Source organism: Oryzias latipes, chromosome 1 (genome assembly GCF_053564925.1).
Source record: "Oryzias latipes strain Hd-rR chromosome 1, Olatipes_Hd-rR_3.1".
Taxonomy (NCBI): Eukaryota; Metazoa; Chordata; class Actinopteri; order Beloniformes; family Adrianichthyidae; genus Oryzias; species Oryzias latipes.
Window position 1 is genome coordinate 14,657,308 of NC_136237.1, and position 26,740 is coordinate 14,684,047.

A 26,740-nucleotide genomic window follows, 5' to 3' on the forward strand; every position below is an offset into this window, starting at 1 on the left:
GACACAGAGAGCACAAAATGTATTTATTTTAACCAAAGTTAATGTGTTCTTCTTTAGATACGGTCCAGAGGCAGCTGCTGCAGTAGCCAATGACCCAGAGGCTATTCAACGTCTGCAAGAGCAAGCTAACCACCATCATCGCCATTTGGGAGGAGCAGGAGGTAAACTACCACCATCTGCTTCTTCTAGCACTGGGATGCTCCATGGATCAACCAACACCAGCTCTTCCCGCCTTTCCACCTTACCCCAAGCGGAAAAGATAGCCACTGCCTTCTCTGAAGGGATTGATGGGAAGGGCAATTACATGGATGTTCGGACAACAGTAAATGCAGTTGCAGGTAGAGAGGGACTAGTGCCTGCTGGAGGCCCAGGAGTGGGAGGGGAAGTTGAAGTGAACATGAGGAGTGGGGCTGAAAATGGGACAGAAGGCGGGGATGACTCGGATGATGAGGGCGGCGGCTCAGGATCAGAGATATCCACAATCGCAAAGGAAGTGGATAAAGTGAACCAGATAATCAACAACTGCATTGATGCCCTTAAGCTTGATGCCTCATCAAATGCTGTGAACATTGCAGACAGTACTAACTCTTTGTCATCCCAACCTCCTTGCTTGCCAACCCTCCCGCGTAATCTCTTGCCCCTTTCTCCAGGCAACGTTGGAGATCAGATCATGGCATCTTCTCCAAAGGTGAATCTGAAGTCCCAGCCTCACCCTCTGCCTCAGTCACATCTTCAGTCACAACTTCAGACCCATCCTCAGCCACATCCACAGCTACTTCAGCAGCCTCATCCCCCTTCCATGGCCCCAGTGCCCTTGGTTATGCCCTTGTCTGAACGGCCCGGCATCAGTGGTGGGGGGTTTCTCACCCCTCCCTACCGTGACCCTCCCCCAGCTAATGCAGTGCGGCCCCTTCAGAGGCAGCTAAGTGCAGACACAGCAGTGGTGAAGAACCGATGTGGTCCACCTACTCCAGGACTGGTCAAGAGCTCGAGAGTATTCAGTGTGGATCTCCCTGAACATCGTGGTGACCCACCCAAGTACCCAACAGAGAAAAGCAGCCCTATAGGTTGTGGTGGAGGAGGTGGTAGTGGAGGGGGTGTAGATTGTGGAATAGGGGGCTGTAATGGCAATGGGAAGGGAAAGATAAACAGTGATGGGTTGAGTTTAAATGGCAGTGGCATGGGATGTACGAGTGGAAATGGAGATGGGGTTGTGGGGCCTGGACAGCAGCAACACCACTTGGAAGTTCAACCAGATTACCACAGCTCTGAGCATCGACACTCCTTTCCTGCCCTCTACTGTGAGGGGGGAAATGATTCACCCTCACCTGACCAAAAAGCTTCATTCCTTAAACCATTAGGGCGAGGCAAGAGGGATGCCACAGCGGCCTACTCTCAGCTCTCACCTTCTCGTCACCACAATTACAACTCTGGATACTCTTCAAGTCCAGAGTATTCCTCTGAGAGCACATTGCGCATCTGGGAGCGATTTCGACCATACAAGAAAAGCCCCAGAGAGGAAGCATCCTTCATAGCAGCAGGCCACGCTCTGCGTAAAAAGGTGCAGTTTGCCAAGGATGAGGATCTTCATGATATTTTGGACTATTGGAAGGGTGTCTCTGCCCAACAAAAGCTCTGAGCAGAAAAATCAAAGTGGAATTTTCTTTGGGAGATTCTAAACAAGCATCAAGAGCTGACTATACATTAATGTAGCATGACAGACAAAAATGTTTCTTCAAATGTGTCTAGTACCATGGGTCATTTGGCTGCTGAACCCTGAATTAAAGAGCTATTCTCTTTGGTTAATATTTAAAATTTTGTATTTGACGGTTTGTCTACATTTTAATTGGTTGTTCCCTAAATAGGTGTTTGTCACTGAGAGATAATTAACAAGAATCAAGCTGTTCACCAGCCTGCCTCATGCTGGGCACTTTGGTCTTCACAGGCTCCACAAAACTGCTGTCTCTCTGCTAATGAGCAAAGTTAAGTTAGTTGACAAGAAAGTCTCTTCTTCCTCATTACTGACTCACCAGAGTCCAGCTATCTTACTACAACAGCCCCATTCCTGACTTAATTCTTGGTTCTGTTTCTATTTTGCCACTGTTCATAACAGTCATTCTGTGGCACCGCTTGCACCTGCTCTGCTACAGATGCACCATTTAGGGCGATAATGAGTGTGCAGGATGAGAAATTAGGTGCATCAGTATTAGAACAGCATGAATCATCCTCTTTGGGGGAAGCATTAAATTATACTTATCAGGCTAATTGTTCTCCCTGGCAATTAGCCAGTGTATGAGAAGGTCAGAGAGTGCCTTTGTTGAGCATTATTATTGATTTGAAATACCTAACTACATATGCTCATTGTTTGGTGGGCATGTAGTTTCTGAATGCTAGCATCAGTGACTACATGTGGGTGGGGAAGTGGGGTTTGGCCTGAGTCATTTATTATTCTCAGGCTCTTTAAGAGCAAACTATGGTAGACAACCTATAGGTATCATATATAACAAGCCAGTTCAAGGATGTTCAGTGTCTGTGTGCCGGGTAAAATATTTTAAGGGTTTTGACCAGCCAGCACATGTAAAAAAAAGAGAAAGCAATTTGTTGTAAAAATAAATTATGATACCTAACTCCTTAAGGTCTTTTTCTATTTGCAAATCCAACTAAATTCTTTTGATAAGAAAAACATGTAAGGAAATTTAATTTAAATGCATTAATCTGCCTTATGGTTGTGTTTAGTGGTATGTTATAGATGTGGTGGCCCTGAAGCGTAAAACACACCAATAAATCACTTCAACACAAAAACATATTAAAAAATCACAATGACAATTTTAAAAAGCTAAAACAAAACATAAAAATAAAAACACGTTACATTATAGAAATCAAAACAAATTTCCTCAAACAATAAAATGAAATAAAAATTAACATTTCGGAAAACAAAAGTAATTTCAAGAAATCAAAATGAAATGTTAAAAAATGAAACAAAAGAAGAAACTGGAAATGGTAGGTACTATTGGAAATCGCTGATTGGATGATGATATTCACTTCATGACAAATATCTTTCAGTTGAAATGATGGACATAATGGATGTTTTAGTGTCTGGAATATGTTTTGATTTCCAAAATGTAATGTGGTTTGTTTATAATTTGTTTTGCTTTTTTTTATTGTTGTTTGAATCTTTAATATGTTTTTACATTAAGTGATTTGTGACTTTCACTTCAGGGCCGCTGTACACACAGGTATAGAACTCAATATTTAAGAGTCAAATTTGAATGTATGTGAAGCTGTAGGCCTGCTGTAGGCCTCCTTATTGCTGCATATTATTTAGCCTCTGTTAGAAAGATGAGAGCAAGATCAATGGATTTATAGCTGTGGATGTTTTCCATTTTGTGATCCACAAAGTAAAATCCTCTCAGTATTTTACTGCGTTATCCTAGGTGAATATAAACTCTAAATATAATCCTACCTCTTTGTCTTAGAACCTAGATGGTAGTTTGCTGAGGACCAAAATGCCCCTAGGAGGAATAATAACGTTTTTTTTCCTTATTTTCCATTTCAGTTGATCAAAAAAAATGTTGAAAAAACATTTTTGTGTTTGTTTTAAAATGTCTTTTCTTCAGTCTGGGTTTTAAATTTAAATTTAAATCAAAACCAGAAGGAGCAAGACTTGGTGCGACTAAAGAGCATTGTTAAAAGAAAAAAAATGAAATGTATATAAGTAATTGTACAAATCTAAGGTGAATACACATAATTATCATTATCAGTAGTATTTTTGAATGATGCTGCACCCAATTTATTACTTTCAGCTGACTTTTCTTTTCTTAGTTGCATCCCATTTAGACTATTATGATTCTGACCTCTTGCTCTTTGCCCAGAGCGTTCAGTTCTTTGAAAATGTCTAATTAAGTCCTTCCCCCAAATCTCTGTTCAACTTAATGACCTAAAATAATAACCTATTTGCAGAGGTTGTTGCCATACCACCATCCATGGTCAGAAGAACGAGCTGAAATGATTATCTTCACTAGACCAGCAGCCTTCTTGAAATTATTGACAGCTGCCTTCCTTTTGGCAGATGCCGTTTTTTTCCCCCTGCTCCACTCATCAGATTTCCAACTATGTTCCGCCCACTACATTTTTTCCACATCCAGCAGGAAATGTCTTCAGGCAAATTTCTCTGAACAACGGAGTGCAGTTTAACACTTTTCTATGACTGCAGTGTTAGGCCCGGTCAGGGATCTAACCCTTCACCTTAAAAAAAAAAAAGTTATTTGGTCATGATTGGACATACTTTCTATGAATTTCTTTTACTCAGTACCCCATTAAACTCATTTTCAAACCAAGATGTAAATTAAACTTGTTGCTCAAGGTGTAAATGTGTGGATAGTCATGCTTACTCCTCGCCAAAGACATAAGAGTGTAAAAGTTTAAACTACTTAAATGTTGTACCTGCACAATATAATTTTCAATTCCGTTTTCCGTTGTGTCCACTTTTATGCATGAAAACCTTTTTTTTCCCCTTTGTTGTGATCATTATACTTTAATGTGCAATTTTTCTCTAAAAAACAACTTTTCATCTGCTGTTCAAATGCACCTGTTTTTAACTGAATGCATAGATGTTAACAGTAATATCCAAGTCTTGCTCCTATGTACAAATTTTGATTTTTTTTTTTTAGTAAAGGAAATGTATATGATTTTAGGCCCCAATCAATAATTGAACTAATTAAAACACACACATTTTTGATCAATTTTGGATTGCAGATAATGAAAGTCACCTGTGTTGTTTTTTCATTGAATCACTGTCAGTTTTAGGCCTCTGAAAGAAAAAAATAACAGAAACTTGTTTAACCCTTGTGCTATCCTAGGCACTTTAAGATTGGTAAATGGGTCATCTATACCCACTAGACAGTGCTCTGAACCTTTTTTCTTCAATGATTTGTGATCTTCACTGGTGTCCATATATAACATGAAATCTTTCCACCTTCATCCACCTTTGTAATGGTAGGGAGAACACGTCAATGTAAGGGTGGGGTCATCTAAGATAGTACAAGGGTTAAACATAAACATGGGAAGTCAAAACTGCTCTTCCAAAAAATGTTTTTTAGGTTTTGAATTTAAAGTCATTAGATTCATTTATGCTTTTTCTGACAAAATTATAAAGTTATTCTATGGAAACTCATTTAGAGCCAAATATATATGGTAACAACAGGATCATAGAAACTGTGAATAAGGCTTTAAAAAGAGCAGCTGTGGTGAACTTTGTGAATTTAAAATATTTTAGATTTTTAGTAGGGTAAAGACATCCAAATGGTTTTATTGGGCTACCATGGAGGCCGCTTGCTGAATGGGTTTGGTTTTGTGTCTTAGTTTGTCACTTTCTTTTAAGTTAAGTCTTATGAAAAGACAAATCCGTTTTTTTAGAGCATCATGAAACATTCAAATATTTTGTTGTCATACTAAAAATATTAAACCATGAGTAGATGCACATGTTTCTAAAATAAAAAAGTACATTTTTATTGTTAGCTTTTAAGACATGACAATTGTGTTTCTGTCTCATCCTCTACGACTAACAATGGTAATTTTGGAAGCAAAATAACATGCTACAAAGTGAACAAGACATAATTTCTCAAGGGATAATTATATCAACTTTCGATACATATTTTTCCCATTATGTTGATAATTTTTTAGGTTGTAAACATGTAAAAATATAAAACATTTGAGATCAGATTTATCTCAGCATAAAGTTTTTGTGTCTTAAAGGGTAAAAAGTCTGACAGTCCTGCTTCCCAATAGGATTAGAGTGCCATCGGTTTCCTTACTGTCACAGTTTTCCAATGGAGCTGATTTGTATTGATCCAATAAGAATTATTTGTATACTTACACCACATTTTTGTGGCTTGCTACACCGATTTCACTATTGTAATATTCATAAAATTTAGACAATTTTTATTTCATTTTTTGTTTCATTTAAACATTTATCTAAATAAATGGCCTTCTGTAGAATACAGTTTTTCAACTATGAAATAAAGAAATAGTTATTGCCTTAATTTCTAAATCTATATACACTATATTACTAAAGGTATTCACTTACCCACCTAAATGATCAGAATCAGGTGTTTAACCAAGTGTATAAATTCAAGCACTCAGGCATGCAGACTGTTTTTACAAACAATCGTGATAACAAAATGAAAGAGTTTGGGAAGAACACCAACTCAGCCATGAAGTGGTAGGCATCGTAAACTGACAGAGAGGGTTTTTCGGATGTCGAAGCACATAGTGTAAAGAGGTTGCCAACATTTTGCACAGAAAATTGCTACAGAGCTCCAAATTTTATGTGGCCTTTAGATTAGCCCAAGTACAGTACGCAGAGAACTTTATGGAATGAGTTTCCATGGCTGAGGAGCTGTATCCAAGCCACACATCAGCAAGCACAATGCAAGCGTTGTGGTGTAAAGTATGCTGCCACTAGAGCAGTGGCGGACTCTAGAGCAGTGGAGATGCGTTGTCTGGAGTGATGAATCATGCTTTTCCATCTGGCGATCTGATGCACAAGTTTAGGTTTGGAGGTTGTCAGGAGAACGGTACATTTTGGACTGCATTGTGCCTAGTGTGAAATTTGGTGGAGGATAAATTATGGTGTAGGGTTGTTTTTCAAGACTTGGGTTTTGCCCCTTAGTTTCAGTGAAAGAAACTCTGCATGCTTCAGGGTGCCAAAACATTTTGGACAATTCTATGCTCCCAACTTTGTGGGAACAATATGGAATGGGCCCTTCCTCTTCCAACATGACTGTGTATCAGTGCACAAAGCCAGGGTCGTAATGACATGGATGACAGTCTGGTGCGAATTAACTTGACTGGCCTGCACAGAGTTCTGATCTGAACGCGATAGAACACCTTTGGTATTAATTAGAGCAGAGATTGAGAGCTAGGCCTTCTCGACTGACATCTGTGTGTGACCTCACCAATGCGCTTTTGGAAGAATGGTCCGAAATTCCGATAAACACACCTTGTTTATAAACACACCCCAGAAGAGTTAAAGCTGTAATAGCTGCAAAAGGTGAATCGACATCATATTGAACTCTATGGGTTAGGAATGCGATGGAACTTCAGTTCATGTTTAAGTCAAGGCAGGAGAGCAAATACTTTTGGCAATATAGTGTATCATCAGCAAAATAAGTAATTATTACCCTATTTTCCGCACTATATAGACACACTGGATTATAACGGGTATGGTCTATTTTGACACCAAAGTATAAGGCGTAACTTCTTTGTAACATTAGCCACATTAACATACTTACAATATCTGTTACTACCAACCTGATTTTCAACACATAAAAAAAAACAGACCTATATCGCTAAAACAAATGTTACTGTGACTACGCTAACTCCCAATCTTATTAGTAACACATAAATGTGCAATCTGACACCACTACACATGAGCCCAGTAAGCATATGTACAATATCACACAACCTTATTTGCAACGCATAAAAATAAACAGACTAACATTTTGACAGAGCACTGTGTACCTCCCAAAAATGACTCCAGCATCAGTGAATTCAATCAGAATTAATCTATAGATAAGGCACTACGGAATATACTGTTGTTTTTTGAAGAAAAAAAAAAGCTTTTAAGTGTGCCTTATAATGCAGAAAATATGGTAATACAAACATGCAGTCTCTGTTTTTTACCAATAATGTGACCACGGGTTTAAGGGTTTCTGAAATGTTTTTTATAACCTCCGCCATGCTTTTTGGTGCTGTAGTGACAGATTGTACATGGCAGAGCCGTGTTAGAAGTGTTTGTTAACTCTGGATACTCCCTACTCTTCAATTTAGATCAAAGCACTGTGAATTGAAGTTTTTTTTTGGCTCTGTTCAAACAAAGTTTCCACTTCAGCAAAGCTTTATTTCATGTTTGGGAATTGCTGAAAGCTAAGCCATGCTCCCCAACACTCATCTATGTTTCTAGACAGCCCTAAACTGACTAAGCTTTGCTCTGGATACTTTCACTGTATCCTCCACAGAGTATGCAGGACTGTGAGTGAAATGCAAACAATAGAGTCTGCTGTTAAAATCAAGTCCAGAGTTTGTTAATTCATTGCAGCTTGACATGTTCCTTTTGAGTCATTAATGTTACAACTAATCACAACTGGCAGAGAGCTGTGGAAAAAACACACAACAAAAGTAAAGGAGTTTTTACCGGTGACCAACTGTGACAAACACACACTTACACACAATACATGAATACTATTTTAGAGAATAAGTGAAATATATTATTTGTGTTTGAATAGTTTAGAGTCATACTGTATGGAGATAAAATGTAATAACATATAATTTCACACATTGTATGTAGAAACAAAAAAACCCTTGTGCAGACAGACACTACATGCCAGAGTAACAAATGACTACACAACACATGGACTGAATATTTCAATTAAAGTTTACAGACACGCATGGTATTAAGTGCTAAAATGGCAAGTTTTTGTGCAGGTAAAATGGAACCAAACATCTGTAAAAAGCTGTTAAAATGAACTGAGTGTCTTTACAGGCTGAAAAAGGCAAGTGTCTTTTTTGTTGTTTGCGTTATATTTACTGATGTGCTTTCTGTTTACAACTGCTTGCATTTAGAACGTTGTAATATTCTTTTTTCTTCTGTCAGCCCTCTTTGTATTATGTCATGTTTTAAGTTCTCATCTGTCCCTCTGATCTGTTGGTTCAGTTATACTATGTTACAGAAACATTTGACCAAAATCTGAAGGCAAATTAAGTGTAAGCACAATGTAAAATCTTCAAACTCAAACCACAAAGTGTGTAAATATTTGTTGTGATGTTTTGTTTGGAACAGCTTAAGTTGTTACTGCTTTGGTTCCTATAAACGTGGAGCACATCCAGTGCTCCACATATATAGAGCTGAAAGCATACATGTCACACTGGAGCTTTTGTCTCGCAGTCAGCACAGTACCAAATTTCCAGCTGCACTTGCCTAGGTAGACGCCTTGCACCCACCCCTTTCTCAAAATGTTTTTATGATGATGGACATGTGACGTGGGAGCAAAAAACTAATCAGCATACAGTACGCACCAATCAATTTAGGCAGGGCTGAGTCTGCCTAAATCATCTCAAACACGCTTTATATATGTCTATGGTTGACACAAGACCCTGCCAGCAACTTGTGATGCAAGCGTGCAGTGTGAGCGGGTAGCCGCAAAAAAATCCAGTTTCGTTTTTTATTATTATTTTTTTATTTTTTTTTTTAAAGAATAATAATTCAAATATTTGAATGGGGCTTGAATGTTCTGAAAAGTTCAGATGGGAGGTTACAGTAGAATTAAAACAAACTCATTGGCATTCTGCCATGAAGAAGTGGTGGTGCTTTAAGAGCTTTGCGTACCAGCACATGTAAAGCACTGTGTAAGAAAAAGTTTGGTGTTTCTTGTTATATTAAAAAAAGTTTGTTGCTATTATATTAAAAGTGGCTTAATGCTTTAACAATTGAGGTAATTGAGGTAATGCCATTGCGTTGTTTCTTTTGTATGTAGTGTAATCCCTGTCGGCCACCGTACATACAGTATGCCTTTCAGTCTCCTGAGCTGTTCACTGGGCTGCATGCTTCGACTGTCTTGCTGCCACTCACACACATACACTGACTCTTCTGCTCTAAGACACTAGCAGAGCTTGTAATTTTATGCAGCCAGTGTCACACATACTTATCCTCTACAAGCAACTAGTCTGAATGCAAACAGTCAGGCAAACAATGTCTCACACAATGCATGGTGCTGTCCATTTTGTATTAATTATATCCTAATTCAGATGTACCACGCAGATCTGCTCTTGCCAAGCATATCACTGCTATTCTTATCTAATTGAGACAATTAAATTCTGTAGCTATGTCAAGCCCTGCTTTCTTGTCCCTGATAAGTTTCAGTGCAGCAAAACTGTTCTGAGATTCATTGATGTTATCACGTTGTGCTACTTGCTCAGTTTCTGCCTGCATCTGAGAGAAACAACAACAATATTGATCTGGACATCCCTATGAGTTCAATGATGGGGGTATGCGGCCACGTAAAAAACGCCCCCCCCCCCCACACACACACACACAAACACACAGACATAAATGCACATAATAAAATGTCCCATCCACCCCTTCTAAAGCTATCCCACACAACACCTTTATTGTTTAAATGTATACATCTCATTACTTCTTGTCTAATTATGGATATGACCCAGCAGAACATTTTTGTGAACCGTTTTCAACCGTATATTGCCTCAATGATTCCCCAAATTTGTGCGGTGAAGGCCATTCAGAAGGTTTTTCTGAGTAATGCCTTGCCCCAGCCCTGTCCTCTGTACCTCTCTGTTCTTCTCCCTCTTCATCATCAGCTGATTGTCTCTCTTTCTCTCTATCATTGTCTTCATCTCAACCTCTCTCCTCATTCTTCTCTGTTGGGACTGACTTGTCATGTATGTTTGCACTTGTTTTCTCAAAATAAGTGAACAGGTGGTCAGCAGAAGTTTGAGCATCTAGGTTTTTGTGACTGCTGTCTCTCAACCATTTAGAGAAACTTTTTTTCATTCACACCTCATCTTTGTCACTCATGCATTTTCTGTTTTGAGCCCCAGATTGTTTTTTTAAAATCTGATAAAAGCGCGCTGTTATCAGATGATCACACAATTCAAATAAAAACAATCACATGCTCGCTCCAGCACGTTCTCGTGGACACGTGCTGGATTGCGCTCTCACTCTGTACAAGACAACAGTGAGGGAGGAGTGGCTGCGGCGGGGGCGCCCTATCAGTTACGATGTGCTTCTGTTACTGATCATATCCTATAAATATATGTGCACAAACAGCTGTGAAATAAAAAAATACGGACTATAAATAATTTTCAAAACTACAGTTTGGCGCCCCCTTTGGCCAGCGCCCCTATGCAACGCAAATGCTGCATACCCACTTTTTGCGGCCCTAAGTCCAATCAATCATCTCCAAAGAAACAGAACAGTTAAGTAGCATGAAGTTGATGATTGACAGTCAACCAAACAAACCAGAATTTGTTGCATCCTGAATGGCTGTTGATTGTGTCAATCAACTTCTTCTGCGCCAACTGTCCTGTACATCGACACGCCGCAATCAGTTTGCCAGAGTTACATATTCTTCGATTGCGAGCAGATATTGGCTTTCATTCTAAAATACTGAACTTGTTTTTGGATTGAATTTTGATAGAAGAACAAGAGAAAAGTGTGAAAATGTTTGTGTCTGTTTGATAAAAGTGTGTTAAGTGTGTAGTGCACTTCTAAAGCACTTGGAATATTTCTTCAATTCAATTCTTGGATTGTTAATTTTTCGGTGTAATTTTGGGTTACTTTTTGGAACAATACTATTTTTTAAGGTTATATTGGTTTTACTTTAAACCAGTGTTTTATTCTTTTTCTGAGTTTGATTTTGTTTTTCTGAGTTAAAATAACCCAGCAAAAGATGTGTCCCATTTTAAACTGAGGAGCTTGGTTAAGAAAAGAACCCGACTTGGGTTAATTTTAACAAGAGTTTTTAGTGTGTGATTTTATGGCCTCACACATCTGAAATACTACTTCACGGATTTCACCTATTGCAGGATTTTTATGGAATGTATCCCCCCCACGAAAAACAAGGGAACAGTTTCTAGAATGAAGAAAATCTGAAGTACAAGTTTGGTAGAAACCGATCTGATTAAAACATGGGCTTGAAAAGAACCTGAACTGTTCATGCGGTTAGAACTGGTTAGTTATTTCAATTAGGAAGAGCTATTTGGAATGTGAGTAAAGCTTTTATTAGTGTTACAAACATGTGCATAAAATAAGTCAATGCTGTGGGCCTATGATGTTTTGTGGGCTTAAGATGAACCTATCAGCGTAGTCTAGTCTGGTGATTAGAGGCCAGACCCTTCCAAAGCATTGCTCCATGTGAAGGAGGAGGGCCGGCGCACTGTCTACAACCATTATTGGATTTTAAGGTAAAAAGATATTTGTGATTGGCTAAGAATAAAGGCGTACTATTTAGCTATTAGTTCAAAGTGAAGCCCTAAATGATAATGGTCTGCAGAGTGAAGTAACAACCCAGCACAACAGTAAGTAAGGAAGATCTCCCTTCTTGAAATTGCACCAAAGCTTAACTAGTTAGTGAATCAAACTATGGTGTCAAATGTAGAAGCGGTGCACACCTTGCAAATATTGCTCCATGCTTTTTCTTTTATGGCTTAATTCTGATATATAATAATTCCGGCCGAGCAGGAACCGCAATTATCAATTTCTCCTTCATGATCAATTTTTAAATCCGAGACCCAGATTGGTTAAAGAACATAGTTAAAGAACATAGTTTTACAATCTGTGAGGGGTGATAAAACATGCCCTCAGTCTGTCTTTCTGATATCTGCTTGAAATGCAAGTGTTATTATCAAAACAGTAAAGGGCTTATTTGGACAGTTTAGTAGAAAATTGCAGGCTGGAGGCAATGATACCATCCACATCAGCTCATGTCAGAAACGTAATCTGCATGCAACTCTGAGGGAAAGCCCAGAATTGTTCTTCTTCTGCTGACTTTCATCAAATGTGCTCCGTGGAAGCAATTTGACACAGCTGATGATTTTTCTGCGTGGGTAGATTTAATTTTCCAAAGCTTCCTGATCAAACACGCAGTATACCTCTGCTAAAAACAGTATAAAAGAAATAAAAATTTCTTCTTTACTAATAAATACTTTATAATCTAGTAGAAATCAATGGCATTAAAATTGCACTCGTTCTGTGTGCGCCCTTTGTTCATTAATTAAAATGAAACCTTGATGTCAAATTCACTGCATTTGTTGTAATGTTACTCCATTTTACTTTCATCATAAAAGATATCCAAAATAACAAAAACACCAAATGTGTTAATGTCAAAACCTGCTCTTCTGCCAAAGAACGGTTTAGTTTCGAGGGTTGAAAAAAAATAAGCAAACCAACAACTTCATCTAGAATTATTCTTTTAAGCAAAATTGCTTAAAAACGTAATTTAGGTTGTATGTGTGAAACTGGAGGCTAGTCAGAGTAAAAACACAATTTTTTCTGGTCATATTTTTCTGAACTTTCTCAAACGGTACAAACAACAGTAAAGATGGAAAAGGAAAAAAGTTGCATTTATTTTGTAGCGCGTAAAATTAATTAAATCCGCGCTAGAGCGCCCCGACTATTGTATCAACCTGCCACTATGATGACCGTATTTAGCGCTTTCTGTGTAGAACACACTGGAAGGGCGTGGGAAAAAACGACTCGCTGCTGCAGAGGACATGAACAGGTGAACAGGTAGAGAGGCGGGGGAGGGGCTTTGGCTTCAAACTCTGTGAGGGAGATGGAAGCGGAGACGTCAGATTTAGACGCAGCTTTCTCTGCGTAAGTTAAAGCTGAGACTTTCTTTGGGATGATTTTATGAACTCAAACATTTATTTAATTTGTTTTATATTTACATCATGACAGGAATATGTCATAACATTGCTGTTTATTTTTCTTTAAAAAACTTCTTTCTTCATGTACTCTACTTTTCAAGTTGGAAAAATGTATAGAGTAAAATGTTTTGTTAAAAAACAATGTTGTTGCATAATGAGGAAATAAAACACTTTGTTTTTAATTTGTCATTTATTTATTTTTCATCCTCAAAAAGTATCGATAAGTATTGTTAAAATACCGGATCGATAAGCAGTATCAATAAGAGTAGTTATATCGTTAAAACCTTAACGATACCATCCCTAGACATGACACACATTGAAGAACATGCTAAACGCGGGTTATTGCGTATAGCTCATGGTTTCCACTCAGGATGAGCAGAGAGGGGCTTCTTCTTTTTTTGGTGTTTACAAGTGCATGTCTGCCACCCACAGTTTGAAGAGGCTTGGTGTCAAAACAGTGCAGTTGCTCCAGTCTTTTTCTGTCACAGCTTTATTTTGATATATGAAAGACTTGGTGTAATATAATTCCAGACCGACGCAATTGCAAAATGATTATGAATTTCTCCTTCAAGATCAATTTTGTAATGGTTGGCACTTCCATGAATTAAAAGAGAAGCCCAATCCAAGTCCCTGATTGTTCAATGTTTGTTCTGGTTGAACTTGCAATGTGCGTTCAATGGCTGTGCAATAGGGTAACATTTTGAATGCAGACGCCCAAAACAAGCATTTACGCCTGTTTACATAGGTGTGTGTTGTTGTTGTTTTTTTGGAATCGTCTGGTTGAATGCGTGATGCCGAATGCGGTGTGAACATAGCTTCACACTTACAATTTGGCATCAGCTTATAACAGGAATGCTCAGTACGTCAATCAATCGCGAAGGATGTCTGGGTAGATCGTGGACCAATTACGCAGAAACATATATATATATGCATGTTTTAAATTTAGTGCATTCTTCCTTCCATCAGAGTGTCTTTGTGTGCCTGGTTCCTGGCGGAGGGCTACTCTGACCCACAGGAATGTTTTATTGAGGCCTCCTCGAATGGATGGGGTTTGTTTTCCAGAAGCACGCATTTCTTGAGCCCTGCCCACGGATCATGAGCCTGCAGGACATACAGTCGTTCAATTCCAGACTCCTACTGTGACTGGTCCGAAGCTCATTTGGAGACAATGGATTGACTATCAACAGAACTTCAGAGCCATTGCCATTATGACTGTCATTTTAGACCTTCATTTTATGAAAACTATGCACCTTGATTAATTTTTTTTTTCCTCCACATTACAACACATCTAATAACACAATCACATCACTGTGTTTCATGGACTGCTGAAGCACTTTAATCCTCTGAGTCTAATCAGTCCTTTTTGCTCCCATCTCCAGTTGTTTCCATGGCAATAGCCCCAGGTGGCACATCGGTAGACTTCAGATCCACCACATTTCTCACGATGCTGAGCTGTCTACCCCATCTCAATTAGTAGCCAACAAAAGTCTGTCTAAAATCATCATTTGATGAATGAACCAATCAACACACTTCCTTTCATCTCATGGGCTAATTGTTCTTTTTTTTTCTCCCTTAGGGAACTCAGAACTGATTCTTTGTCCGAGTGACCAATATTCACCTGTCTTCTTTGTCGCAGCTCTCCAGCACTGTCATGTTCCAGTTGCTCTCCTGCCTTCCCCTCATTTCCTCCCTTGTGTTTTTGGACTTTATATTTTATCTTGAACTGTCACTGCCTGAGTGCAAATCTGTCACTTTCAGGGGAAATGGTAAAAATGCTTCAGAGTTGGTTCAATAACATTGTTTAGTTTTTAAACTAATTTTTAAACCTATATTTAGAAGTGGTATTTTTCTGTCTTTTTTAACTCAAGTAACTAAATATTAACTCACCTATTGCATTCTAAGAAGTAAACAAACATGTTACTATTGAAATAAATGTGCACATATGATAAAAATTACATACAGATTTACTGAATTTTTAAATGCACTGTAATTTACTTTTATGTGAGAAAAATAATCATAGAGATAGGACATCCAAGTAATAACATGTTAAAAACTTGCAGTGAAGAAATAAAGTTACATTCACACTGGGGATGTGACCCACGTATATGTAACCATTTAAATATGGTGTTTACAATGGACTGTCACTACCCAATACTAGTGCATGTTTGCCACCTTATAGAAGCAAATCTTGAGAAACTTGCTCCAGGCTTTTTGTTTCACAGCTCTCTTCCTATATATAAAAGACTTGGTGTCATATAATTCAAGCCGGGCACAACCCACAATAATTAATAACTTCTCCATGATAAATTTTCAAATAGTTGGCAGTTCCATTCATTAAAAAGGATGTCATACGTGTGTCACTTCCAAATGTTTTTCCCTGATTCATTTAACTTTCAACGCACGTTCAGTAATTCAATTCAATTCAATTAAATTTTTATTTATATAGCACAAAATTACAACAATAGCCGTCTTAATGGGCTTTCTAATAAACATGAAATCATAAAGAACATGAAGTCATACAATTCAATAGGTATTGGCTAAACTAAACTAAACAGACTAAGCTAAAGTGGGTATCCCTGCCCTTGGACTCTCCTTCTTGGTAAGCAAAAACTCCTTAAAAAAATGGATTCCGGAAAAAAGAAGAAACCTCAAGGGTGTCCACATGAAGGAGGGATCGTCCCCCAGGATGGACAGGCAATGTACCACAACTCCTAGAGAAGAGTTAGCTTATCTAACCCCCCCCTGGGGGGGGGGGGGGGGCAATATATGAATAGCACTGCACCAAGCAGAGGCATGGATAACTGAATGGTAAATAAATGATCAAGAATAGAGGACAGGAGAAAAGGAAAAGTAGGTGAGAGTTAAAGACATAACCCCAGTGCTTCAGACTTTCCCCACGGCTTCTTTTTCGGGTTAAGCTTAGGGTTCAGGGCTAGGCTTTAAAAAAAGGAGGGGGGGTGTAGTGGGGAGTTTTGTCAGTGGTCTGTGGGTACAGTTGTGGATAGATTGTGGTGTAGGTGGTATCTGGAGGTCCCCTGAAAATATCCGTGTGGTTGCAATGGGATCAGATCATCCCTTGTAGTGTGGTAAAAGGGTCGGATCGTAGATGGGTTGAGATGCAGGCAGGATCTGGTGCAGCCTACTAGCAACTAATTGTTATTGTTAGTGTAAGTTTAATTCAGGGGTCAGCAACCAATACCACTCAAAGAGCCATTTGGATCAGTTTCCCACAGAAATGAAAGCACAGGGAGCCACAACACTAGGGGTGTTAGAAAAAAATCTTGTATTGTACTTGTAGTGATTCACAATGCTGTCATGATATTTATTTATTTATTTAATTATTTATTTTAATTATTTGTCAGTGTTATGTTTCCTGTGATCTTTTGTCCATTTTATACAACCTTGAATAGACTTTTCTGTTTGTCAAACCCCCAGAGGTGAGTGTAAGATGAGTGAGATGATGGAAACAAATTCACTTTGATGCAGACTTGTTTCTATTTTTTTATACAGTAAACCCAATACAGTGTATTAATTTTATGGATAACAACAATTTTTTGTTAGGAAACAGCGTTTAGTTTGTTGCGGGTCTGGAATCATCAGTGGTGAGTCTAAGCCCCGCCCCCGCCTCTCTACCTATTGACATACTCTGCAGCTCCAAGTTGTTTCCCCCGCATGCAACCCCCCCTCCAGTCCCTGGAAGAAAAAAACTATTGGCAGGTTCCTTTGACAGCATATATCAGAAATCTCGTCCTTTGTTACTCCAAGCACCTTCCTACAGTATACTGTTATGCCATTTGGCTTGTGTAAGCCTCTGGCCACTTTCCAGCGCTTGATAAACATTGTCCTTGCCAGCCTCCTAAACTGCAGTGCTTACCTGGACGACTAAGTCATCTACACCTCCACCTGGAAGGATCATGTTGAGATATCTGAAATATCTACCTATTTTTCATTCATCTACTTCCGTTTTGTCCCTTACGGCATCACGGGGCTGCCGGCGCCTATCCCAGCCACTTGTCTGTGAATGCGTGATGCCGAATGCGGTGTGAACATAGCTTCACACTTACAATTTGACATCAGCTTATAACAGGAATGCTCAGTACGTCAATCAATCGTCACAGGACAGATCTTACTATATATACATATATATATATATATATATATATATATATATATATATATATATATATATATACACATATATTTAAAAAAAATTCCCCTCTCACCCTCTGCGGGTGGTTTCTCCTCCAAGCTCTGGTCCTCTACCAGAGGCCTGGGAGCTTGAGGGTCCTGCGCAGTATCTTAGCTATTCCTAGCACTGCGCTTTTCTGGACTGAGAGGTCTGAGGTCTTTCCAGGTATGTGTTGTAGCCACCCCTCCAGCTTGGGGGTTACTGCCCCGAGTGCTCCAATTACCACAGGCACCACTGTCACCTTCACTTTCCATGCTTTCTCCAGTTCTTCTCTGAGGTCCTGGTATTTCTCCAGTTTCTCATGTTCCTTCTTCATGATGTTTCCATCGCTTGGCACTGCCACATCCACACAACGGCTTTCCTCTGTTCTTTATCCACCACTACAATTTCTGGCTGGTTCGCCATTACCATCCTATCAGTCTGGATCTGGAAGTCCCACAGGATCTTTGCCCTTTCATTTTCTACCACCTTCGGAGGTGTTTCCCATTTTGACCTTGGGGTTTCCAGTCCATATTCTGCATACATGTTCCTGTATATTATTCCAGCCACTTGATTGTGGCACTCCATGTATGCTTTCCCTGCCAGCATCTTACACCCTGCAGTAATGTGCTGGATTGTTTCAGGCGCCCTATTTGCACAGCCTACACCTTGGGTCTTGTCTGGTGTGATAGATCTGAGCCTCTATCGCTCTGGTGCTCAGGGTTTGTTCCTGAGCTGCCAGGATGAGTGCTTCAGTGCTGTCCTGTAGGCCAGCCCTTTCTAGCCATTGGTAGGACTTCTTGATATCAGCCACTTCAGTTATGTTCCGGTGGTACATCCCATGCAGTGGTTTGTCCTCCCATGAGGGTCTGTCCTCCAGCACTGTATCCTCTGCTCTCCATTGCCTGAGACATTCACTGAGCTCACTGTCAGTTTGGGCTTTGAGCTTGATGTATTCATGCATCTTGGATGTTTCATCCTGGATAGTGGCTTCTACGCTCACTAGTCCTCGGCCTCCTTCCTTGCGGCTAGCACACAGTCTCAGGGTGCTGGATTTGGGATGGAACCCTCCATGCATGGTAAGGAGCTTTCATGTCTTAACATCCATGGTCTGTATCTCTTCCTTTGGCCATGTTATTATTCCTGCAGGGTATCTGATAACTGGCAGTGCGTAGCTGTTTATTGCCCGGGTCTTATTCTTGCCATTGAGCTGGCTTCTCAGGACTTGCTTTACTTTTTGGAGATATTTAGCTGTTGCAGCTTTCCTTGTTGCATGCTCCAGGTTGCCATTTGCCTTCAGAATTCCGAGGTACTTGTAACTGTCCTCAATGTCTGCTATTGTTCTTTCTGGGAGTGAGACCCCTCCTGTGTGGACTACCTTGCCTCTCTTTGTCATCATCTGGCTACATTTCTCGAGCCCGAATGACATCCCAATGTCAGTACTGTAGATCCTGGTGGTGTGGATCAGGATGTCAATGTCATGCTTGGTCTTAGCATATAGCTTGATGTCATCCATGTAGAGGAGGTGACTGATGTTGGCCCCATTTCTGCATTTATAGGAATCTCAATGAAGCTGTGGATATATATAATATATATATATATATATATATATATATATATATATATATATATATATATATATTTGTTGCAAAAACAGGAAGCCGTGACTATCGTATTTCATGCTCTGCCGTAAACCATGCAATGGCTCCGTGGGAACCGCTAGAGAAGCCCGTGCTACAGAAAAGCACCGCTGCCTTAGTGGGCTTGCGGAGCGATCCGGGCCTACAAAAACATTCCAGTGGGCCCGAGTGGTCTTCTGCCGGGGACTTGACATGCCATAGGGCAAATAGGGACTTTCTGATGACAGACAGAATTTTGTATTTATACAGCATGTGCAGTGACATGAATCAGAGGATGTCAAATGGCCGTTCTGCAGGTCAATCAAGTCACGTAATTTTTGGTGAGGATTTTAATTTGCTGATGGATTTTTTAGAAATATATTTTAATTTTTTTGATTATTTATCTTTGCTGACCTGCGACCTACCCTCATTTCCTTGAAGATCGTCCGGTCGATCGTGATATCTTCTATTTATTGCAATCACAAACTGTCAATGTTGGCAACAAAATTAGCACAGATAAATATAATTGGTTTTAGAAATATAAAAAATAAATAATAATAATAAAAAATATAAACTAACATTTTAGTCACATTTTTCTCTGGAACAACTTCAGATACTAACGTTTCTCCGGCAGCTATCCTTTGAGTAAGAAGCTTTCTGCTAATCTACCCAAGTACGGTCTTCACACAGTGATTTGTGTGACCTTTTTTTTCCAGAAGCACAGAGCTATCACACCCGAACAAAATGCTATGAAACCTGGGCAGTCAGCACCTTGCTGAATATTTGAAAAGTTTAACGGCACACTGAGGCTGGATGTGGAATCATGTTTATGTTTTTTACATCCACCACCACTGCCTGCAGACAAAACAGAAACCTGACTGAAATGTTGTGCAGCTTTTTGGGTTGTGTGATTCACATGTAAATTCAGCCTGATGATTCAGTCCTTCAAACTGAGATGTTAGGTCTGTTTTTCAAAGTGCAAATGTGTCAGTGAGTTGAGTTTTTCCTTTTTGACATCATACATCAGGTACAAATTGACAAATTTAGCAACTTTGATCAAATAGTTTTTATCTGGGATGTACGCAGCATTACATTTTCATCAGATACACACAAAGTCAATTCTAGGTTTACTCCAAATCTGGAAGACTTTATTGAGAGAAATTCAAACTAATTTGACAAATATTGAGTTTGATTAAAAACATTTTAAGGCATTTTTCTTACGAAGTATAAAGGAAATCTTGAATTTATGAGTCATCGCCATTGCCTGCTGACTGGGAATAATTGTGTTTTTTGCGGTGCATGTGAAAACAAAAATGCAATCCCGTCTGTGCAATAACGCTTTAATTACGTCACAGAATAAGCAGTGTTGAAGTAGAAAATGATAAAGCATTTTGGTTAATTCCTTTTAATTGTCAAATTAGATATTTCTAATTGCATTTTGGTACACATTTGCTAGATAACTTTTTGAAAATGAAATGTCGAATACCATTTTCTTTATTATTTTAATTAAGTGACAGAATGAGCTGTGTTGAAGAGGAAAAGGAAAAAGCCTTTTGATGCATTGCTTTTTCTTTTTAATTTTGAGTTCACAGACAGCTTGTTTTTTAAAATAAAAAAATCATTTCTGGTATTGACTATTATTTTGAAATATGAGACACATATGCTTCCATACTGATCATCGTTTGGGGATTAGACATTTTTATCTTTATATCCACTAAAGATAATTTATTGTCAAAGCGAACACTAATGAGGGATCTCAAATGTAGTACAGTATAAATTTTACCTCTGAAAGCAATAGTCTGTGGTTCTCCAGTGTGACATGCATGTTCATTAAATTCAGACAATGACATAAATGTGAAAACGTGTTTTCTGTGTCCTGCACCCCACACAGCTGTGTTTTTGTTTATCCCATTAAGCCAATGGTACTGTTTCTACTCAGCCAACATTTGCTTTATTTTTGCTTTAAACTTTATTAAATGTGATTTTACAGCAGTTTGGTTGCTTGATCGAGAAATGGTGTGTAGACTTACCTGAAAAGGCAAAAAATATAAAATCTGTGAATTTTGTATAAAACTGTAGTACTGTTTTTCTACTAAGCCTGTTATCTCTAGATGTTCATTTGATGATTGGGGATAAAAAGGGTGGAGGAAATGTGAAGGGAGGAGTGAGAGAGGGGTGGGTGACATACATGCGGATGGGGTGAGACTGATATTTTTCTGTAACTGGTTGGTGAGTGTGCAATGGAAACCTGTAATTTTGTTAAACGTATCCAAAGTATAGGAGTGGAAAAATGTCCCTTGTGACAAATAAAATAAAGTGTTATATTTGCATGATTTTCTGTATTTTCATCAAGCATATATTCAAAAAAAAATGTATATACTGATTGAATGCATGTTTACTATGACAATTTGTTTTGTGAAAACAAATACACAATTTATGTAGCTTTTTTAAAACCAACTTAGACGGAATGTATCGTGTTGTTGCTTTATTGTCATAAGTTTATGCCACTAATGTTTTTTAATCAACAAACATGGTCTCCTCTGTGATTCTAAATCAGTTTAAAGTCTTAACAGACTTCAAAGGTTTTCTTCTAGCTTTTAAAAAACATGCTGACAAATCTCCCTAAAGCTATGTTCACACTGTTCAAGCAGCGTTCAAGCAGCCACATCCAATGAAAAGTCTATGTAAACCCATTTAATGCGCCAATCATGGTACTGCCTTAAAAACTGTCATGTATGAATATAGCCATGCAATTTATTATGACCATTTTTTGTGCTCTACATACAAAACTTGTGGCCACTGAACATCCGTTGCAAGTTAAAACAGGTTGAACTTTGGCCAAACAGCGAGTAGGATGTACGGATTGCCTCCCTTAAAGTTCACGGTAGTGCGAACCATTTGAAAATTGACCATAGAGGAGAAATTAATAACTGTTGCTTGTGCCAGACTGGAATTACATAATAATAAGTATGATAGAGTTTGTCCAACGGGGAATGCTGGTCTAACAGCTTATTTTAACAGAGCTCTGGTCAGAGAGATGGGCACGGATAATCCAGTTCCCAGCAAACATCTAATGTTGAAGTTTGAAGTTGAGAGTAACATGTCACAAGAATTCAGGGAGTGTGTGGTCTACAAAGTACAAAATAATATCGATGTGCTATACCAAAAAAAATAAAAAAACTTAATATTTATTGACATTATTACGCTGGGAATTTTTTTAATTAACAAGATTTAACAAAACAAAACAAAAAAATATCAACAGAAATTAAGACGTATAAATGGTTAAAGTCCATCCATGCATCCATCTTCATTCGCTTATCCTTCTGAGGCGCTGGACGGTTTGCTAGATTCTCTTCAAGGCCGACCGATAGTTCTTCTCCATGGCCTCACCGAACTCCTCCTGTCTCTGGGCCTAAGAGGCTGAAAGTGTTAAACCACCTGACTGGTCTTAAAGCAGATATAGCTTTACTGCAGGAGATCCACTTATCTAAATCAGCTGATCATCTCCTGTGCTGCTCACAATTTCCATTCATGTATTCTCAGTTCAGAATAAGGACCTCTACATAGCCAGTAGACGACTCTTCCTTTTTTCACGGATTCTTCACCTGACTCTCGGTTTACTCTGACTCCACAATTCTTATAGGAGGAGATGTCAATCTGATTCTGGATCCTGAACTTGACAGACTCGGCAAGCAGCACACCAACAAACGCACATCTGCAAGTATTCTAAAGCAGTACATGGATGATCTGGGTCTCTGCGATGCTTGGCGCTCATGTCACCCAAACACTAAAGGGTTCACCTTTTTTTCTCCAGTTGACCACTCACACTCTCGTTTAGACTATTTATTAGTCAGTAAATCTCTTTTAAAAGAAATCAAAATCACAGCATTCATCCAATCATCATCAGTGATCATGCATGGCTTAAGGTTTCAATCACGGCTTCACCGACACTTTGCGTGCTTGGTCACATGGGTGCCATCGATATAGAAGGAGGATTAGTATCTATAATTTTCATAACTCTTTGTATAGCTAAAAAAGAACAATTTTAATGAACTGGTGTGGGGGGTTGAGTGGTGGTGTGGCTTGGCTTGGAGGGTGGTCTTTTTGTCTGTGCTGGGGGAGGTTGGCTGGGTGCCCTGCCCGGGAAGGGGGGTTCCAGCTGCCCAGCCAGCAATGTCACGTGGGCCCCAACTGGGAAAGAGGTGGGCTATGTGGGTACTGACTGGGCATGGGTTTATTTTGGGTAAACTTTGAAGGCCCCATTAGGTTTTGCCTACATTGGCCCCACATTGGCCCCCCACATGGGTTACCTGTTAGGGCCCTACAAAGGAACCATGTGGGCTAGAACCCATGTAGGTCAGCCAAGTAAGGCCCATATGGGTTGCATCTGGGCCATAAAGACTTGGGCTGTAACTGGGACACTGTATGTGGGACCCATATGGTTTGGCCTACATGAGTCCAACGTGTGGAGCCCTCATGGGCTAACCATATAGGCCCGCTAAAGGATCTAGGTGGGCAAAGAAAACCTGGTCTGTAACTGGGCCACTGCATGTAAGACCCATGTGGAATAACTTACATGGGTCCCACATGAGGAGCCCTCATGGGCTAACCATATATGCCTGATAAAGAGCCCGGGTGGGCAAAGAAGACCTGGTCTGTAACTGGGACACTGTATGTGGGACCCATATGGTTTGGCCCACATGAGTCCCAGGTGTGGAGCCCTCATGGGCTAACCATATAGGCCCGCTAAATGATCTAGGTGGTAAAGAAGACCTGGTCTGTAACTGGGCCACTGTATGTAGGACCCATGTGGTATAACTTACATGGGTCCCACATGAGGAGCCCTCATGGGCTAACCAAATAGGCCCAATAAAGGGTCTATGTGGGCGAAGAAGACCTACTCTGTAACTGGGCCACTGTATGTAGGGCCCATGTGGTATAAGTTACATGGGTCCCACATGAGGAGCCCTCATGTGCTAACCATATAGGCCTGATAAAGAGCCCGGGTGGGCAAAGAAGACCTGGTCTGTAACTGGGCCACTGCATGTAAGACCCATGTGGAATAACTTACATGGGTCCCACATGAGGAGCCCTCATGGGCTAACCATATATGCCTGATAAAGAGCCCGGGTGGGCAAAGAAGACCTGGTCTGTAACTGGGACACTGTATGTGGGACCCATATGGTTTGGCCCACATGAGTCCCAGGTGTGGAGCCCTCATGGGCTAACCATTGAAGGAATTTATTTTTTGTGGTTCTTATTTCTCCTAGGTTTTTATCTTATCTTTATTTCTTTGAAGGTTTTCTTTCAGGTTTACTGTGTGTGGGTTTCAGTCATTTCAATTTAAAGGGACTTCCTGATAATTGCATATGTAAAGAGGTTTTGATGCTACAGCTGCAGAGTCATCCCCCTCCAGGAGAAAACAGTCTTTGATCTTCTAAGACCATCTGGAAGCCTTAACTGTAGATCTGACATGGACCAGAATTAAATTGTCTCTAGGATTCATTTTAAATCGTGGGAAACCCTGGAGGTGTCAACTCGCATGACAAGGACAAAGGGTTGAGACTGACTGCCTGCGGAGAGGGATCCGGGCGGCTGTGCTGGACCCCCATGGGGACACCGTTGGTGGTCGGACAGCGGTCCGTCTTTGAAATAACCCCCCTGGACGTTTGAAACAGGAAGCCAGGACCAAATGTGGTAACTCCTAATATGGACGGACGACGTAGGCAGGCTCCCTGCCAGCCAATCCGAGCGTCCGGAGGAGGAGTCTGGACACCATGCTGTGCTACGAAGGAGGCGGCTGAAACCGAGATGTTAAAACAGCTGGACGGAGGAACTTTCCTTTGTTCCCAACAGGCTGACACGTTAAGACGTTTGTAATTTGGCGCTGTGCAAGCTCTGAAACTTTGGGAAACCGGATATCTGTTTTATTTTGTTTTACTCTGTTTTAGAAATATTGTTAGGGAAATAAATGTGTTAATCTTTAATCCGGCCGAGTTCCGTGGTTTCTCCTTCTCGACCTTATTGAACATGCAACAAGGAAAAGTAATCTCAAAGCGACAGATTATATTTTTCCAACATTAATTGGTGACCCTGACCGTGAAAAGTTGGGGAAGGAACGCGGATCGCAACGCGGATTAGACCGGTTTGACCGGAACATAGTGGTTTGTAACGAGATCTCTGAGACTTTTGGCGAAAAGTCGGTGACGCTTCCCCCTCACGTGGTCGATTTCCCTCGGGGCCCCATCATCAACAAGGTAAGCAGGAACCTGTTCATAAATTCTGCATATTGACAAGGTTATTCTCTTAGTGAATAACTAAAATTGTGGGGAAGTGGATTGTGTGAGCGGCATAGCGCACCTATAAGTTTTGTGGTTCACCCTCCTGAAACAGCGAATTGGACTGAGGAAATTTATGAAATTGAATCTGAGGAAATTGTGCAGGTTTTGTGTCTGTTCAGCCTGTCAAAATTGAATAAACACTAAATTGGGAGCGGGTGATATTTGGATTACGCTAAAATATAGTAGGTTTTGCGACTGTTTGAGCCTGTACGAAATCCCGTACGAAAACAACAGTATTAATATAGGAACTAATTTTGCGCGTTTTAGGATTTTCGGAAACACCAGGAAGGCGGCGAACCTTCACAAATTATTTTTATGCGGAGAGAAACCACAGAGAGATTCACAATAAAAATGAAAGGTGCACTAGACAGAAGAAATGAGGAAACCGGTGTATTTTGTTTTGACGACAGACCACGTGACGAGGACAATAGCGGTGACGGTGACTTGAATGATGCTGAATGGGCGAGAATGTATGAGATTTTGGAAAGCCAGGTGTTGGGTGGAATAGAGAAGAGTAAGAGAGAGAAGGAGAGAGTGAAATTGCGTGATGTGTGGGTTCAGATGGATTTGAAACGGACTGAAAGTTGGTTGACGTTTAGTCAGCAGTTACGAAAGAATGAGGATTGTGTGATGAAACAGGTTCGGGAGTTGGAGGTGAAGGTAAAAGAAGGATCATGGATGGAAAGGATAGGACATAAACGGAGACACAAGGAAGCTGATGAAATTAGACGCGTGCTTCATCAGTTAACTCTTGCTGCTACAGCATTAGCTGTGGTAAAGGCGGAGCGGGAGAGTCATGAATCTCCTGTGAGGCCATCTTCCCCCAAAGCCCCCCTCCCTCTTTACCCTCCCCTTCCAGTAGGGACAGAAACCCCTCCTGTTGCTTTTCCCCCTCCTTATGCTTCACAAAACATGTACCCAATGTTGAAAATTTGTGGTGAAGTTGCTTGTGACATGGATGAAGATTTAACCCCTGAGGAAAAACAGCATGTAGCCCTCATGCTGCGGGAGAGACGATCCAAAAGGGGTGACAAAGCAGCAGACCTCCCCCGAGATCTCATGAATCCTCAGCCAGGAACCCCCCCTGGGCCATGGGTAAGTTATGCAGGCGCATGCGCTTATCCTGACTCTAACAGTCCTCCAGTCTCACAGGTAGAAGCTGAGACACC

At 40.1% G+C, this 26,740-nt stretch overlaps 1 protein-coding gene across 4 annotated transcripts in view; it reads left to right on the forward strand.

Annotated features, from left to right (window-relative positions):
• Nucleotides 1-26,740, forward strand: part of LOC101160457 (protein phosphatase 1 regulatory subunit 29) — a 450,803-nt gene that overhangs the window by 385,430 nt on the left and 38,633 nt on the right. For 2 of the 4 annotated variants that reach the window (XR_013653967.1, XR_013653962.1), the window contains one exon: nucleotides 58-26,666. Coding sequence is in view for 1 of the 4 variants with exons in the window: in XM_078942528.1 (XP_078798654.1) it covers nucleotides 58-161 (104 nt within the window). In the remaining 3 variants the exon portion in view is untranslated. The remainder of the gene's footprint in view (nucleotides 1-57; nucleotides 26,667-26,740) is intronic. The other 2 variants (XR_013653972.1, XM_078942528.1) reach the window with 2 other exon arrangements.